General features: G+C 42.0%; 1 protein-coding gene across 1 annotated transcript in view; it reads right to left on the bottom strand.

The window, feature by feature from the left end:
- Positions 1 to 19,328, bottom strand: part of PRPF18 (pre-mRNA processing factor 18) — a 110,727-nt gene that overhangs the window by 64,731 nt on the left and 26,668 nt on the right. The window contains exon 3 of the mRNA XM_073551275.1: positions 6,431 to 6,535. Within this exon, the coding sequence (XP_073407376.1) occupies positions 6,431 to 6,535 (105 nt within the window). The remainder of the gene's footprint in view (positions 1 to 6,430; positions 6,536 to 19,328) is intronic.

The raw sequence follows: 19,328 nt of genomic DNA, 5'->3' as shown, positions 1-19,328 counted from the left end.
GTCATCAGGCGCCCAGAAGTGTCGCGGCCGCCGACGCTTCCAGTGTCTCTGGCTGATGCGGCGGGAGCAGAGAGCCCCGCTGAGGGGAAGCAGCTCCGAGTCCCCGAGCAGCGCTCCACGGGACACCAGGCGGAGAACCCCGGGCCATCCGGCTGGAGGATCTGGCATTTGGACCCAGCTCCTCCCGGTAAGCTTCTCTGGATGCCGCGCTTCTGCGGCACTCTCGTGCCTGTCCTTACAGGGACAGGAAAAACACTGGAGTGTGGAGGTGGGGGGGACCTTTAACCTCTCGTGCATTTCCTGTCCCTGTAAGGATCAAAGGACAACCCAGTGTGCTGTCAGGATAGGACATCATGGAAAATGTACTTCAGATCCAATTTTTTTTTTTTACTTTACCAAAGGTAACAGGCGAAATTGGACTGCAAAAGTTATTGTGCAATTTGTCCTGAGTATGCTGATATCTGATATGTAAAGGGGGTGGGGACCACTGTTTCGGCGCATGGCAGAGCTCGGAAGGTAAGGAGCGCCGTTTGACTTTTTCAAACTAAAATTGGCTGGAATTGAGATCGTACGCCATGTGGGGTAACCCCCCACAAGTGACACGATTTTGGAAACTATACCCTCTAAGGAACTTATCTAGATGCGTGGTGAGCACTTTGAACCCCCAAGTGCTTCACAAAAGTTTATAACGTAGAGCCGTAAAAATAAAAAAAAATCTTTTTTTTTTTCACAAAAATGATTTTAGCCCCCAATTTTTTATTTTCACAAGAGTAACAGGAGCAATTGGACCCCAAAACTTGTTTTACAATTTGTCCAGAGTAGGCTGATACCCCATATGTGGGGGTAAAACACTGTTTGGGCACACGGCAGAGCTCGGAAGGGAAGGAGCACCATTTGAGTTTTTCAACTCAGAATTGGCTGGAATTGAGATCAGATGCCATGTCGCGTTTGGAGAGTCCCTGATGTGCCTAAACAGTGGAAACCCCCCCAATTCTAACTCCAACCCTAACCCCAACACACCCCTAACCCTAATCCCAACCTAAACCCTAACTCTAACTTTAGCCCCACCCCTAACTTTAGCCCCAACCCTAATGGAAAAATGGAAATAAATACATGTTTTTATTTTATTGTTTTTCCCCTAACTAAGGGGGTGATAAAGGGGGTTTGATTTACAGCGGGTTTTTATGTCTGGCAGCTGTCACACGCTAAAAGACGCTTTTTATTGCAAAAAATAGTTTTTGCATCACCACATGTCCTCTGAAAGCCGGAGGAGTGTCTGCTCCAGTAAGGGGGGAAATAGGAGAGCAGGGCAGGCCAGACAGGTTCTGGTAGTGGGAGACTCAATTATTAGGGGAACAGATAGGGCAATCTGTCACAAAGACAGGGATCGTCGAACGGTGTGCTGCCTACCTGGCGCTCGAGTCCGACACATCGCTGATCGGGTTGACAGATTACTGGGAGGGGCTGGAGAGGATCCAGCGGTCATGGTGCACATTGGCACAAATGACAAAGTTAGAGGTAGGTGGAAGGTCCTTAAAGATGATTTCAGGGAATTAGGCTGTAAGCTTAAAGCAAGGACCTCCAAGGTGGTATTTTCGGAAATACTTCCTGTACCACGTGCCACGCCAGAGAGGCAACGGGAGATTAGGGAGGTTAATAAGTGGCTCAGGAATTGGTGTAGGAAGGAGGGGTTTGGGTTCCTGCAGAACTGGGCCGACTTCTCAGTTGGCTACAGGTTCTACGCTAGGGACGGGCTGCACCTCAATGGGGAGGGTGCAGCTGTGCTGGGGGAGAAAATGGCTAGAAGGTTGGAGGAGTGTTTAAACTAGGGATGGGGGGGGGGGGGGGAGAGGGTATTCCTTTTATAGGAGGGGAAGACAGTGCAGATAGAGACCTGGGCACAAATAATGACATTGGGGGTGGAGGTGGCATGGGGTTAGAACAGTTAATAATTTAAGAAAGAATAGAGGTACAGAGAGATACATAAAGTGCATGTATACTAATGCCAGAAGTCTCGCCAACAAAATGGAGGAATTGGAGTTAATGTTGTTGGAACATAATTATGACATGGTGGGGATATCTGAGACATGGCTGGATGAGAGCCATGACTGGGCTGTTAATTTACAGGGCTATAGTCTGTTCAGAAATGACCGTACAAATAAGCGAGGGGGAGGCGTGTGTTTATATGTAAAATCATCCTTAAAACCCATCCTTCGTGATAATATATATGAATCTAATGAAAATGTAGAGTCCCTGTGGGTAGAGATAAGGGGAGGGGGGAAAAATAATAAATTACTGATAGGGGTTTGTTATAAATCTCCAAAAATAATGGAAGCTACAGAGAATATCCTCATAAAGCAAATAGATGAAGCAGCGACTCAAGGAGAAGTCATTATTATGGGGGACTTCAACTACCCTGAAATACATTGGGGAACCGAAACCTGCAGTTCCAGCAAAGGTAATAGGTTTCTGACAACGATGAGAGACAATTACCTTTCACAACTGGTTCAGGACCCAACAAGAGGGGGGGCACTGCTAGACCTAATATTAACCAACAGGCCAGACCGCATATCAAATGTAAGGGTTGAGGGTCACTTGGGTAATAGTGATCACAAATTAATAAGTTTTTATGTATCCTTTAATAAGATGTGTAGTAGAGGGGTTACAAGGACACTAAACTTCAGGAAGGCAAATTTCCACCGGATGAGAGATGATCTTGGTGCAATTAACTGGGACGATATCCTGAGACATAAAAATACACAAAGAAAATGGGAGACGTTTATTAGCATCCTGAATAGGACCTGTGCACAATATATACCGTATGGGAATAAACATGCGAGAAATAGGAGGAAACCACTATGGCTAAATAGAGCTGTAAGGGGCGCAATAAGAGATAAAAATAAAGCATTTAGAGAATTAAAGCAAGTAGGTAGTGATGAGGCATTAAATAAATACAGAAGATTAAATAAATTCTGTAAAAAGCAAATCAAGACAGCAAAGATTGAGACAGAGAGACTCATTGCCAGAGAAAGTAAAAATAATCCCAAAATATTCTTTAACTACATAAATAGTAAGAAGCTAAAAAATGATAGTGTTGGCCCCCTTAAAAATAGCATGGATGAAATGGTGGATGAGGATGAGGAAAAAGCCAATATGCTAAATGACTTTTTTTCAACAGTATTTACACAAGAAAATCCCATGACGGATAACATGATCAGGGTTAAAAATTCTCCATTAAATGTCACCTGCTTAACCCAGCAGGAAGTACGGCGGCGTCTACAAATCACTAAAATTGACAAATCCCCGGGCCCGGATGGGATACACCCCCGAGTACTGCAGGAATTAAGCACAGTCATAGATTGACCACTATTTTTAATCTTTAAAGATTCCATAATAACAGGGTCTGTACCACAGGACTGGCGTATAGCAAATGTGGTGCCAATATTCAAAAAGGGGACAAAAACTGAACTTGGAAATTATAGGCCAGTAAGTTTAACCTCAACTGTGGGTAAAATCCTGGAGGGTTTTCTAAGAGATACTATACTGGAGTATCTGGAGAAGAATAACCTTATGACCCAATATCAACATGGGTTTACAAGAGACCGTTCCTGTCAGACTAATCTGATAAGCTTTTATGAAGAGGTAAGTTCCGGACTGGACCAAGGGAATGCAGTGGACGTGGTGTACATGGACTTTTCAAAAGCTTTTGATACGGTGCCACACAAAAGGTTGATACATAAAATGAGAACAATGGGGATAGGGGAAAATATGTGTAGGTGGGTTAAGAGCTGGCTCAGGGATAGGAAACAAAGGGTGGTTATTAATGGAGCACACTCGGACTGGGTCACGGTTAGCAGTGGGGTACCACAAGGGTCAGTTTTGGGCCCGCTTCTTTTTAACATTTATTAATGACCTTGTAGGGGGCATAGAGAGTAGAATTTCAATATTTGCAGATGACACTAAACTCTGCAGGGTAATTAATACAGAGGAGGACAATTTTATATTACAGGAGGATTTATGTAAACTAGAAGCTTGGGCTGATAAATGGCAAATGAGCTTTAATTGGGAAAAATGTAAGGTCATGCACTTGGGTAGAACGAACAAGTTGTATAATTATGTGCTTAATTGTAAAACACTGGGCAAAACAGTCACTGAAAAAGACCTGGGTGTATGGGTGGACGACAAACTCACATTTAGTGGCCAGAGTCAAGCAGCTGCTGCAAAGGCAAATAAAATAATGGGATGCATTAAAAGAGGCATAGATGCTCATGAGGAGAACATAATTTTACCTCTATATAAGTCACTAGTGCGACCACACTTAGAATACTGTGTACAGTTCTGGTCTCCGGTGTATAAGAAAGACATAGCTGAACTGGAGCGGGTGCAGAGAAGAGCGACCAAGGTTATTAGGGAACTAGGGGGTCTGCAATACCAAGACAGGTTATTACACTTGGGATTATTTAGTTTGGAGAATCGAAGGCTTAGGGGTGATCTTATTACAATGTATAAATATATGCGGGGACAATACAAAGACCTTTCTAATGATCTTTTTACTCTTAGACCTGTGACGGGGACAAGGGGGCATCCTCTACGTCTGGAGGAAAGAAGGTTTAAGCATACTCACAGACGCGGATTCTTTACTGTAAGAGCAGTGAGACTATGGAACTCTCTGCCATATGATGTTGTAATGAGTGATTCACTACTAAAATTTAAGAAGGGACTGGATGCCTTTCTTGAAAAGTATAATATTACAGGGTATATACACTAGTCTCCTTAATATTGCGTTGATCCAGGGAGCTAGTCTGATTGCCGTATGTGGAGTCGGGAAGGAATTTTTTTCCCCAATGTGAAGCTTACTGTTGCCACATGGGGTTTTTTTGCCTTCCTCTGGATCAACATGTTAGGGCAAGTTAGGATAGGATATGGGTTGAACTAGATGGACTTAAAGTCTCCCTTCAACCTTAATAACTATGTTACTATGTTACATTTTTTTTTTATTTGGCCCACAGTCATGTGAGGTCTTGTTTTTTGGGGGACGAGTTGACGTTTTTATTGGTACCATTTTCGGGCACATGACATTTTTTGATCGCTTTTTATTATGATTTTTGGGAGGCAGAATGAACAAAAACCAGCAATTCATGAAATTTCTTTTGGGTGGGACATTTATACCGTTCCTCGTGTGGTAAAATTGATAAAGCAATTTTATTCTTCGGATTAGTACGATTACAGCGATACCTCATTTATATTTTTTTGTGTTTTGGCGCTTTTATACAATAAAACTTTCATGTAAAAAATAATTATTTTTGCAACGCTTAATTCTGAGCGCTATAACTTTTTTTTTTTTGCCGAGGACGCTGTATGGCGGCTCATTTTTTCCGGGATAAGATGACGTTTTCAGCGGTACCATGTTTATTTATATCTGTCTTTTTTATCGCGTTATTCCACTTTTTGTTTGGCAGTATGATAAAGCTATGGTTTTTGCCTCTTTTTTACGGCGTTCACTGAAAGGGTTAAACTAGTGGGATAGTTTTATAGGGCGGGTTGTTACGGACGCGGCGATACTAATCGTGTACTTTTATTGTCTTTTTATTTACATAAATATTGTTCCAAGAAATACATTTTTTTCTTCATTTAGGAATTTTTTAACAAATAATTTTACACACTATAATTTTTTTTTTTTTAGTTTGTCCCAGGGTGGGACATCACTATATAGTGTCAAATCGCTGATCTGACACCTTGCAGAGCACTGTGTCAGATCAGCGATCTGACAGGCAGTGCAGGAGGCTTGCCGATGCCTGCTCTCAGCAGGCACTGACAAGCCACCTCCCTGCGGGACCCTGCGGCCATTTTGGATCCGGAGACTTGCAGGGAGGAGGCCCTCGGAACAATGCGATCACATCGCGTTTTTCTGAAAGTCTCAGGGAAGCACACAGGGAGCCCCCTCCCTGTGCGATGCTTCCCTATGCCACCGGAACGCTGCGATCATGTTTGATCCCATTGTACCGGGAGCGGTGCGTAATCAGCTGACACCCGGCTGCAATCAGCCGCGCTCCCCCCGCCGAGAGCGCGGCTGATCACGTATGACGTACTATCCCGTCCATGGGCATTAAAGCCCAGGGCACATGGACGGGATAGTACGTCATATGTCAGAAAGAGGTTAAAGTTCTTTTTGAGAGAAAATAAAAGAAAATTTTACTTTCAGCATACTAAATTTTGATAGAAACAACACTGACCCCACAATCCAAAATGCTCTGTATGCACACTCAGAGATTTTACTTAAGACTTGAAAACTGGCTGCCGATTTTTTTTTTTCATTTTGTCATTATGTCATTAGAAATATCAAAGAAAACACAGCCAATCTTTGTGTGACCCTGGCCTCTGTTAAGAGACTGTACCAGTAGAGTTGATTTTAAGAGTTTCCACAGCTCACCTCCTGCCTAGACAGAGTCATAGGCAATTTTTCTTCTGCCAGCTCCAGATCCAACACTGGGTTGTTTGAGGTTGAAGGATTTTCTTCTTCCTCTTGATTTTGAACCTGATGGTAAACAAAAACAAAACATTTATATGTAAAATCAGTGCAAAATAAGCAGGTCATATAAAACTGTACTACACCTACCGTACTAACATGTAAAACTGTGCAGTTCCAATAACAATTAAAAAGGTGATTTCTCAAGGTTAGAAGTTATCCCCTATCCTACTGACGGGGGATAACGTCCCAATAGCCGAGGGTCTAACCGCAGGGAACCTCACCAATCCTGAGAACCAGGGCACTGAAAAGCTCAGTGTCAAAACACCAGTGGTTAATCATATACACTGCCACTCCATTCATTCTAAAACCACCTCTGGAGGTCACCAAGTGCTTTCCATGGTTGGAATTAGGCATCCCGATAAGACTGAATGGAGTGGCAGTGCCCATGATAGACCAATGTTTGATTCACATGGGACTCTTCAGAAACCCACTTCTCTTGAATGGTGGGGTCCCAGTGATATGACACCTAGCGGTCAGTAAGCCAACCCCAATCCCATGAATAGTGGCATATTCCACGCTTGAGAATATCCCTTTAAAACATACTTCTCTAGTCTTTTCAGTTGGGTGATATTGAATAATTTGACTATTTCCACCCCATGCAGCAAAAAGATACAAGTGCTTAAATATTTTGCCAACAGGTTTTTGTGGGGAAATACGAGAAAAAACGTTTCAATGGTTAATCTACAAGCAGCCATTACATAACTGAAATTAGTGGGTCCATCTGCTCAATCATAGGACTAGGGGATGAAGCACATAAAAAGAAATTCAGTTTGTCAAAGCCGTGGTGGTAAGGTCAAACAGGCTAAGCAAAGAAAAATGACATCTGACCGACAAAGTCGACTAATAAGCAAACAGCGCACTGAAAACTCTTGGTATCTTAAAATGCTTAGCGTTAGTCCACTATCTGACCGGTTTGATTCACATAGTAAGCATGCAGGCAGATAAATGCATATGATGCTGCACGCTCCTGTACACAATGCCATCACCTGGATTAGTGTCTCACTGACAGCCTGCCCAGCATGGAATACAGTGTTAACATGGGGAAATGCAATTACCAGTGCAGGAGACAATGCTCTATCACTTGTGTGTTTGACATGGAAACCCATGTTATTACTGACAACATTACCAGATTCACCATGGAAGAAGGGCTAAAGGGCACAACTTGTGTTGTGTCTGCATGTTTCTCTATGCAGATCACTGGTGGTAATTCTCGTGTGGTTTCCATTATATTAGTTATTTTATCAGAGCTTGTGAGTTTCCTTTGAGTTCACCAGATTACCTCCATAAAACATACCGATCATTCTGATAGTGTAATTGGCTTTCTATGAAATCGGCCCTGTTGTGCCAGTGTAGGAAGGCAGATTAGACGGTATGGTGTGTAACATGGTAATTTCTTTACAAAACATGTGGCAATATGAGTAAAGAGAAAAAATTATGTCCAATATATGAGTTTTTGATCAATGATCATTTTTTGGAGGGTGGAAGAGGGGGGTAAGGCTAGTTTCACACTTGCTTTTTTTTTTGCAGCGCGTTTTTCCCGCAAAAAAACGCATTGAAAAAACGCATACATAAGCATACAACTGCTGCGTTTTTTTCAAGCATTTTTATGAGCATGCATGAAAAAAACGCAGCGTTTATATGCGTTTGTATGCGTTTTTAGTGCGTTTTTACCGCGTTTGCGTTTTTTTCCAACATTTTTAGGTGGCCCCTCACACTACCCAAACCATGACTTTACTAACCCTGACCCTAACCCTAACCCTGACCCTAACCCTTAACCAAATCATACTTAACCCTAACCCAAACCCTAAACCCTAACTAACCCTAACCCTAACCCTGACCCTAACCCTGACCCTAACCCTGACCCTAACCCTGACCCTAACCCTTAACAAAACCATACTTAACCCTAACCCTAACCCTGACCCTAACCCTAACCCTAACCCTGACCCTAACCCTTAACCAAACCATACTTAACCCTAACCCTAACCCTGACCCTAACCCTGACCCTAACCCTGACCCTAACCCTTAACCAAACCATACTTAACCCTAATCCTGACCCTAACCCTGACCCTAACCCTTAACCAAACCATACTTAACCCTAATCCTGACCCTAACCCTGACCCTAACCCTTAACCAAACCATACTAAACCCTAACCCTGACCCAAAACCCAACCCTAACCCTGACCCTGACCCTAACCCTAACCCCCCTTAACTAACCCTAACTCTAACTCAAACCCCTAAATTCCATGGTTAAAAAAAAAAAAACGCATATGCAAAAAAACGCTTACATGAGCATGCCAGTGCGCACATATGCGCATCCATAGGCTATAATGGCCATTTTTAGCGCAAAACGTGCGCATATGTGCGCATGCGCTTTTTTGCAGGGCCAAAAAATGCAACATGATGCGTCTGGAAAATCCAATCGCACACCCCAAAAAAACGCAGCGCATGAAAATCGCATACATGCGCTTACAAGCGCGCAGGTATGCGCACCCATGTTAAATATAGGGGAAAAAACGCATGCGCAGGTTAGCGTTTTTTTCCAGCGCTAAAAAACGCAAATGTGAAACCAGCCTAAATATTACTAATCAGATCCATCAACTTTTCCAGTTTACTTTAAATTGTTTGGATAATTAAGAAATACCATGCACCATGCCACCTTCATAGAATCATAGAATCGTAGAGTTGGAAGGGACCTCCTGGGCCATCTGGTCCAACCCCCTGCTCAAAGCAAGATTCGCTAAATCATCCCAGTCAGATGTCTGTCCAGCCTCTGTTTGAAGACTTCCATTGAAGGAGAACTCACCACTTCTCGTGGCAGCCTGTTCCACTCATTGATCACTCTAACTGTCAAAAAGTTTTTTCTAATATCTAATCTGTGTCTCCTCCCATTCAGTTTCATCCCATTGCTTCTAGTCTTTCCTTGTGCAAATGAGAATAAAGTTGATCCTTCTACAATGTGACAGCCCTTTAGATATTTGTAGACAGCTATTAAGTCTCCTCTCAGTCTTCTCTTTTGCAAACTAAACATTCCCAAATCCTGCAACCTTTCCTCATAAGACAGGGTTTGCAGACCGGTCACCATTCTGGTCGCTCTTTTCTGAACTTGCTCCAGTTTGTTGATGTCTTTTTTAAAATGTGGTGCCCAAAACTGGACACAATATTCCAGATGAGGTCTGACCAAAGAGGAGTAGAGGGAAATAATGACTTCACGTGATCTAGACTGTATGCTTCTGTTAATACATCCTAGAATTGCATTTGCCTTTTTTGCTGCTGCATCACACTGTTGACTCATATTCAGTCTGTGATCTATTAGTATACCCAAGTCTTTTTCACATGTGCTGTCACTTAGCCCTATTCCTCCCATTCTATATATGCTTTTTCCATTTTTATTGCCCAGATGTAGTACTTTGCATTTCTCCCTGTTAAAAACCATTCTGTTAGTTGCTGCCCACTTCTCCAGTTTATTTAAATCTTTTTGAATCCTCTCTCTCTCTTCTCTAGTATTAGCTATCCCTCCTAGCTTTGTGTCATCAGCAAATTTAATCAGTTTACCCTCAATTCCTTCATCTAAATCGTTGATAAAGATGTTGAACAATACAGGGCCCAGGACAGAGCCCTGTGGTACCCCACTTGAGACATTCTTCCAACTGGATATGCAGCCATTTACGACCACTCTTTGGGTCCGATCACTAAGCCAGTTATGAATCCACCTAACAGTTGCCTTGTCCATTCCATACTTAATCATTTTTTCAATAAGGATTGTATGAGAGACTTTGTCAAATGCTTTGCTGAAGTCAAGATATACTATATCTACAGCATTTCCTTGATCCACCCAATCAGTGATACCGTCATAGAAGGAAATTAAGTTAGTCTGACATGACTTATTAGTTACAAACCCATGCTGACTCTGTTTAATCACTTCATTCTTATCCAGGTATTGACATACATGTTGTTTAATAATTTGTTCAAAGATCTTTCCTGGTATAGAAGTCAGACTCACCGGCCTATAGTTACCTGGGTCCACCTTCTTCCCCTTTTTGAAGATAGGAACAACATTTGCTCTTCTCCAGTCTTCTGGCACTTCTCCTGTTCTCCAAGAATTTTCAAAGATTATAGAGAGGGGTTCAAAAATTTCTTCTGCTATCTCCTTCAGTACTCTGGGGTGTAATTCATCTGGACCTGGAGACTTGAATTCATTTAGGCTAGCTAAGTGTTTCCTCACTATCTTTCTGTTTATAGATATCCTGGATTCTTCTATTCCCTTAATAGGACAGTGAATAACAGTTGATGTTACATTTCCTTTCTGAGAGAAAACAGATGCAAAATAGGAATTTAAAAGTTCAGCCTTCTCAACATCCTGTCTTACCATTTCATCATTTTCATCCTGTAAAAATCCTATAGCATCTTTGACTTTTCTTTTACTTTTGACATATCCCCAAAATCCTTTATTATTGCTTTTGACATCTCTTGCAAGCCTCAATTCATTTTCAGCTTTAGCTAATCTGATTTGTGCCCTGCAGGTTCTGCAGACAGCATTATATTCTTCTTTAGATATGCCTCCCTCTTTCCATTTTATAAACATTTTTTTCTTCCTTTTTAGCATGTGCTTAAGTTCTGTGTTCATCCATCCTGGTTTCCTTAACTGCTTCCTATTCTTCCCTCTTTTCGGAATTGTTAACAACTGTGCTTTGAGAATTTCATTTTTCAAGATTTCCCATCCTTCCTGGACATTTTTGTCTTTAAGGATATCCAGCCACTGGATCCCTCCAATTCTCTTTCTGAATCCCTTAAAATCTGCCTTTCTGAAATCTAACCTTGACGTCTGAGTCTTCACAGGTCTTCCGCCTCTAGTTATCCAAAATTCTAAAATAGCATGGTCGCTACCTCCTAGGGTCCCAGCCACTTTTACCTCCTCAACCATTTCCTCCCTGTTTATAAGGATTAGATCCAAGGTAGCAGTTCCCCTTTTCTCCCTTACCTTTTGGAAGATAAAGTTGTCAGCAAGAGAGGATAAGAATTTCCTTGACCTGTTAGTTTTGCCTGAGAGAGATTCCCAACAAATGTCTGGATAGTTGAAATCTCCCATGACAACTATGTCATATTTTTTGGAGAACTTGGCCATTTGATGCATAAAGAGTTCATCCATAGCTTCAGCTTGCACAGGCGGCCTGTAGTAAATGCCTACAATGGTGTCCTTTCCATTGTTCTGTCCTTGTATTCTTACCCAAACAGTTTCCACAGAACTCCCAGTCTCTGAAGCTTCAATCTCTGTGCAGATATACGCGTTTCTAACATACAATGCGACACCCCCTCCTCGTTTATCAAGTCTGTTTCTTGCAAATAAGTTGTATCCTTCTAGTCTTGTATTCCAATCATGTGTATTGTCCCACCAAGTTTCAGTGATTCCAATGACATCATATTTCTTTTCCTGTGTTAGTAGTTCCAATTCTCCTTGTTTGTTGCCCATGCTTTGTGCATTAGTATAGAAACATTTTAGTTTGTGATTGGTTTCTCTTTCTCCAATATTTTTATTAATTAGATTCTTTCGTCTTTGTTCTTCCTTTCCACTTCCAATAGCAGAGTTCTCAATAGCATTTGTCAGGTGTATGGCTTTTTCTGGTCTTTTGCTTCCCTTCCCATGTTGTTCTAGTTTAAAGCTCTCCTTACAAGTGTAGCAAGGCGACTTCCAAATACATGCTTACCAGTCTTCGTAAGGTGCACCCCATCTCTAGCAAGTAGTCCATCGTATAAGTAGTTCACTCCGTGATCCAGAAATCCAAATCGTTGCTGACGGCACCATCGACGTAGCCAGTTGTTCACCTGCAGAATCTTATTCCACCTCCTTGTTCCATGGCCATCCACTGGGAGGATGGAAGAGAAGACCACCTGCGCTCCCAGTTCTTTCACTTTCTTGCCTAAGTCTTCAAAGTCTCTGCAGATGGTTTCCAGGTCGTTTCTTGCGGTGTCATTTGTCCCCACATGTAGTAGCAGGAATGGGTAGTCATCTGTAGGTCTGAAGAGTCCTGATATCCTGTCAGACACATCTTTAATTTTTGCACCTGGAAGACAACACATTTCTCTTGAAGTTATATCCGGTCTGCAGATAGCGGCCTCAGTTCCTCTCAACAGGGAATCCCCCATGACCACCACTCTCCGTTTCTTCTTCACCGTTTCTTTCTTCTTCAGTTACGTATTGTTTATATTTTGACCCACAGAGCAAAATTAGCAGTCATGGAAAGGTTACAGCATATTCACACATGGCAGTGATGCTGCGGTTCTTGTTACTGGTTATTTACGTGTAATCGCCATGGCTTTGATAATGGCCAGAGAAACTAGTGGTAAATTGTACACAGTTTTCCACACCCAGCACAAAACAAATAATTCCTATGTGAGAATATTCTCTTAACCTCTTGCGTCTGCAGACAATTTTACGAAGTTATACAAGAGCTTGGTTTTTGAGGACGGTTGTAGTTTTCAATGACACCATACAATGTACTAATAAACAGGAAAAAAAAAAAATCCAAATGGCTAAAATAATGCAACTCTGCCATTTTTTTGGGCGGGGTTGGTTCCATAGATGTTTTTTTGCTTGACTAGAGATGAGCAAATATTTCAATGTTCGGTTCATGATCGCCGATTTTGCAATATTCGCTGATTTAAACGTCGATTAAATCACCAAATATAGCCCCCCCCCATTTTTTAACAACCAGTCTTGCTGAAGCTCACAGCTGGGGGCTGGTATTCTCAGGCTGGTAAGGGGCCATGGATATTGCCACCCCCAGCCTAAAAATATCAGCCCACAGCTGCCCAGAAAAGGCACACCAAGAATAAAGTCCTTTAATTGAAAAAAATGACACAGACTTCTTTAATACCATACTTACAACCTCGCCTAATTCCACTGAAGCCCTCGTTCTCCTGTAATAAAACAAATAAAAAAACAACAATATACCAGACCTGTCGGTCGTTCTGTCCCATGCCATAATCCATATCTGGGGGAGAAATCGTTTTCAACCAAGACGATGCCAAGCTGCGACCATCCAGGCTGAGAACCACTTGACTGAACTGCTGCAAGCGCAGCCTCAGTATCCATGGCCCCTTGTTTGGCTATTAATATCAGCCCACAGATGTCTGCATAGCCTTTGCTGGTTATTAACAAGAGGGGGACCCTACGTCAATTTTTTAGGGTCCCCCATTTTAAAAGCAAGTAAAGCCAAGTATACAGTTGTGAGCTGATATTAATAGCCTGGGAAGCTCCCTGGGTATTACCCCCTTCCCAGGCTATAAACATCGGCCCCCAGCTGTCGGCTTTCCCTCTGCTAGTTCCGAAAATTACGCGGGAGCCCGCATTTTTTTCAAAAAAAATAATCTTTTATTAATTAAATACATGTACAGTAAGATACACACACACACACACACACACACACACACACACACACACTGTACACTACCGTGGCTGGCCAGCTTTTCTTCAATCTATGTAATATAAATACATGTATATGTGTGAGTGTTACTGACATCTATACATCCTTGTATCCTACGTGTATATATATATCTATTCTAACCTGTCACTCTGTGATTTTACTGGACGCGGCACATGAATTGCCAGCTTTTATTCTATCTTCTACAGAACATTACCGACTTTTTCCGATTTTAAGAAAAATGCTCAAGTTACCCAATCACGAATACGAATGTACCACAGTCGTGCCGAATTTATGTTTGGTGATTGCTTTCCAAACATATTCGCTCATCTCTAGTGGTGACCTGACAGTTTAGTTTCACCAATTTAAGGGATAAAAGACATTTTGATTGCATTCCTTTACGTAGGTGATTTTTTTTTTTCTTCCAATATAGTATTTATAGTATGTAAGATAATTACTACATTATATAATATAAATATATTGGACATTTAAAGACATGGTGACACCTAATATGTTTAGTTTTTAAATATCTTTATTTGTAATTAGGGAAAGAGGAGAGTTGTTTTTTTCAAACTTTATTTTTGCTTTTTAGCCCGTTTAGGGGACCTGAACCTGCAATCGCTTACAATATATACTGCAATACTATAGTTTTGCAGTATGATAAGAGTAAATTGCGGTCTTCTATAAAGCTCAGCCTGTGACTGGAACACCAAGTTGGCAGCAACAGGGGTCTTCAGCAAACTCCCGGCCACCAAGCTAACCCATTGGTGCTTCGCAGGAGCAACGATGGAAGTCTGTGCGTGCATGCAACGGTTTTATTAAAATACCGCAGTCAGAAATTGACAACAGCATCTAAATGATTAACAATTGGAGCTCAGCTCTGATCGCTGCTGTTACAGAAAGATGATGGTTATGTATCATAGCCAGCATCTACCATGGAGGGAGTATAGCTACTGAGCCCTTCCTTCACACTGTCAACCCCAGCGCTGACATACATACACAGCGCTAAGAAGTTAAAGGCACCCATACATATTACAGCATAGTCATCTGAACCTGAAGATTTCAGCTGGACCAACCATTTACCTTGCAAGTATGGGGGCCTCCCAACTCCACATCAACTGGTTACGTTGGTGAAAATAGGATCAGGCATGTTCAAATTCGAAGCACATTTTGTCCTCAGAGGAGATAAGCCACCAGAGTTGTCTAGAGTTGGTGTACTCCCCTCTCCGCATTGACAACACATTAACATTTTAGTATGGGGCAGATGAAGAAAAACAGCTGAAGACCAAACCAAATGAGAATTAGTTGACAGCCATTCAATATTTTGCAGCTGCTGACAGGTAGTGTATAGCAGCTCTTGTTCTTCTGAATATGAAGAATTCAGTAGAGCTATGCTTTGGAGCACCAGAGCAATTAACAGTTGATTGCCAGGGTATCGTATCAACTGTTTATTGACGACTTCTATGTAGGTCAACATTATGATAGGTCATCAATATGGACAACCCCTTTAAAAGCTGAGGGGATCCACCATTTTCCTAATTTACAGCAATTTAGGATAATTACACTTGGCTCTTCGACCACACTGCTTATCTAATTCTACATAATCAAATAAAAGTACTGCTTTGTAAGCATCATTATTCCATTTTTGGACAATAAGATGCACCTCACTATGGGACGAATCCAAGATTTTAACATCAGAAAATAGGATAAAAATTTCTCACTAATTCAAACTTTCCTAGTGGTATACAAAAGTACATGGGGTAAGGTCATCAACTGGTATTGTCGGTTAGCGTTATTATTACTACTAAATTATACCCTGCAAAGGAAAAGCCAGCAGCTTTCCCATTAATAGAGGTGATGTGTAAGTGACAAGTCATATAATCACGCTGGGGTGATTCACGATTCAAGATCACGCTGAACTTTCCTCCCACCTATCTAACTTGCTCTTTGACAATCTGCAATCTGGTTTCTGCCCCCATCACTCCACTGAGACAGCCCTGACCAAAATTACTAACGACCTACTTACAGCCAAATCAAATGGACAATACTCTATACTCCTGCTTCTAGACCTGCCCTCTGCATTCGACACAGTTGACCACTGCCTCCTACTACAGATCCTCTCCTCCTTTGGCATCAAAGGCCTTGCCCTATCCTGGATCTCCTCATACCTTTCCAACCGCACATTCAGCATCTCCCACACCACCTCCTCATCCCACCCTCTCTCTGTTGGAGTCCCCCAAGGCTCTGCTTTAGGACCCCTATTCTTCTCAATCTATACACTTGGTCTGGGGCAACTCAAAGTCCCACGGATTCAACTACCACCTTTATGCTGATGACACTCAGATCTACATCTCTGGCCCAGCCATCACCTCTCTGCTGTCCAGAATTCCAGAGTGTCTATCAGACATATCCTCCTTCTCCTCTCTCTTCCTCAAGCTCAATGTGGAAAATCTCAACTCATCATCTTTCCTCCATCTCGCAGATCTTCCTTACCCAACCTAGCTATAACAATTAATGACATCACACTTTTACTAGTACCAGAAGTCCGCTGCCTCGGAGTAACCTTTGACTCTGCCCTGTCCTTCAAACCGCACATCCAAGCTCTTTCTACCTCCTGTCGCCTCCAGCTCAAAAATATTTCCAGAAACAGTCCTTTCCTCAACCTACTAAAATGCTTGTGCATGCCCTCATCATCTCCCGCCTTGACTACTGCAACATCCTTTTCTGTGGTCTCCCTGCTAACACCCTCGCACCTCTCCAGTCCATCCTTAACTCTGCCACCCGAATAATTCAGCTCTCTCCTCGCTACTCCTCCGCAAATCTCTTCACTGGCTCCCATTCCCTCAGCGTATCCAGTTCAAATTACTAATACTGACCTACAAGGTCATCTATAACCTGTCTCCCCCATATGTTTCTGAACTAATCTCCCGATACCTTCCCTCACGTAATCTCCGGTCCTCCCAAGACCTCCTCCTCTCCTCCACACTTATTCGCTCCTCACCCAACCACCTCCAAGACTTCTCCCGAATAGCCCCTATTCTCTGGAATTCTTTGCCCCAACAAGTCCGACTATCAACCACATTTGGATCCTTTAGACGGAACCTGAAAACCCACCTCTTCAAGAAAGCCTACAGCCTGCAATGACTCCGCTACCTCCTCTCTCTCACCACTACCGGTGATATCACCTCAACCAACACCGGAATTGCTGCAACCCACCAACCTACTGTCTCCTTCCCCACCATCCTGTAGCATGTAAGCCCGAAAGGGAAGGGTCCTCTCTCCCCTCTGTGTCAGTCTGTCATTGTTTGTTTACTGTAAGTGATCTGTAATTTGTATGTAACCCCTGCTCATGTACAGCACCATGGAATCAATGGTGCTATATAAATAATAATAAATCAGTACTGGGTTTTTTTTATATGACCGTGGACAATTCTCTCTATTGTGACAGTGATTTATCAGATAAATACAGTTACTGCATCAAGACTGAAAAGCTCAGTCAGTAGTGACCGCATGATGAGGAGTATCAAGCAGCATGGATGTATATTTTCTCCCCTTCCCTGCTTCACTCAGGCCTTTCATTGCTTCCACACCACACATTTTGCCCACCTAGAAGTTGGTAACAGTAGTTCTGATGTGTGAAAAAAATAATCCTGCAGGTCAAGTAATTGAAGCTACTGTTAGGCTACGTGCACACGTATGCAGAAAATTTCTGCATGAAAACCTGACTCCTTCCCAGAAAACGCGCGTTTTTTTCTCCAAGTTTTCCGTGTTTTCTGCATGTTTTTTTCCGGAGCGGTCCCAGTCACATAGAAAATAGCTAGAAATGCCTAATTTTCCGCAAAATTAATGAGCATGCTGCGTTTTTTTCGCAGGAAAAAAACATCAATATGCACAGAAAGTTCAGAATTTATTAAAATGAATGGGAAGCTTCTTTCAAGCGTTTTATTTGGTAAAAACAAAAAAAACAAAAACAAAAAAAAAAAAAACGCAACGTGTGAACACAGCCTTAGTGGGTAAGCAAGGTTACAGCAGCCAGTACTAAGAGTACTAAGTACTAAGGTACTGATGATAGATGGGAACCTGTGAGATGCTGGGGAAGGTAGTGTGGCCTATGTGCTGCTCAGTGTGAAGCCTAAAGATGCAGGATATTCTCATGTATCTGTCAATACAAAAGTAAAAAAGATTTTGGCGCTCACGAACAGCAAGGAGTCTGCTGGCTCTAGGAGGCACGGAGCCGAGAGCAGAGCAGATTGATGAGGTTGCTATGAAGATCATGATGGCGGTGATCAACGCAAGCGGGTTTGTGAAAGTTTTTCCCTATTAGCAGTCAAGAAGGTCTGGCACTGCCGAGTTCCTCTGTGTGCGAGCTGTAAGACACAGGCACTTCTTACAGTACAAAAAAAACATGTTGTTAACGGATACAGCAGCCCATTATTTATTTTTAAAAAATATTTTTCTATGTTTAAAGTGCTAAATCCGATGAGGTTACCCTTTTACTTAAAGTTCCTAGGATACGCAAAAAAAAAAAAAAAAATCCTCCATATTTTATACTTCACACAATAAAGCCGGCTGCTTCAGTTTTTTCTTCAAGATGTGGACATGTGAGCAGACAACTGTATACAATGTTTCAATGGCTTCCTTTCTTTGCTTACGGCGGGTGATCTTTTCTAGACCCCTTATTGGATGACAATGAGAAAAAAAAAAATCATCATCTGTGTGCGATGGCAGCCTCATAGTTACATTTCAGAATACAACTCTACACTAGTGCACCATTATCTGGGGCCACTCACTGTGCACCATTATCTGGGGCCACTCACTGTGCACCCTAGGCTTATACGCGAGTCAATAAGTTTTCCCATTTTCTGTGACAAAATTAGGGCGGGGGGGTGTTATTCGGCTTATACGCGAGTATATACGGTACTTTTTGTTATTAAACTTTCCATTTTTTTTCATTTCCCTAGTTAAACATGTAAGCTTGCACTGATTGAGCCTAATGGAGCGGATCGGATTCAGGACCTGCCTCTATATACGGATGTCAAGAAGGGGTCAACATTAGAGGCTAGACACACATGCAATTTTGGAAGTCAAAAGCATTCAAAACTAATAAAGATCACTGCTTAATATACTCTATTTCTGCTTCCTGCCTACCTAAAAGTTTTGGCTAAATATAAATAATTGCTTTATCACAATGCAGGCTAAACAAGTTCAGCAGGAGAGAATAGAGAAACAATGCACTATGGGATGCTATCAAGTAGGACATTTTGTACAGGCTTATTAAATATCAAATGTATGTGGTTAGAAGGACAAAATCTATGTAATTGTCAAAAAAAATGTGCAGAATGGTGAGAAATATAATTTTATAACAAACGTAATAGGTGCAA

The sequence above is a fragment of the Dendrobates tinctorius genome, unplaced genomic scaffold (assembly GCF_039654945.1).
Source record: "Dendrobates tinctorius isolate UK_male_01 unplaced genomic scaffold, ASM3965494v1 ptg000174l, whole genome shotgun sequence".
Taxonomy (NCBI): domain Eukaryota; kingdom Metazoa; phylum Chordata; class Amphibia; order Anura; family Dendrobatidae; genus Dendrobates; species Dendrobates tinctorius.
The sequence above is the reverse complement of the archived record's forward strand: the minus strand, read 5'-3'. Positions and strand labels throughout refer to the sequence as shown.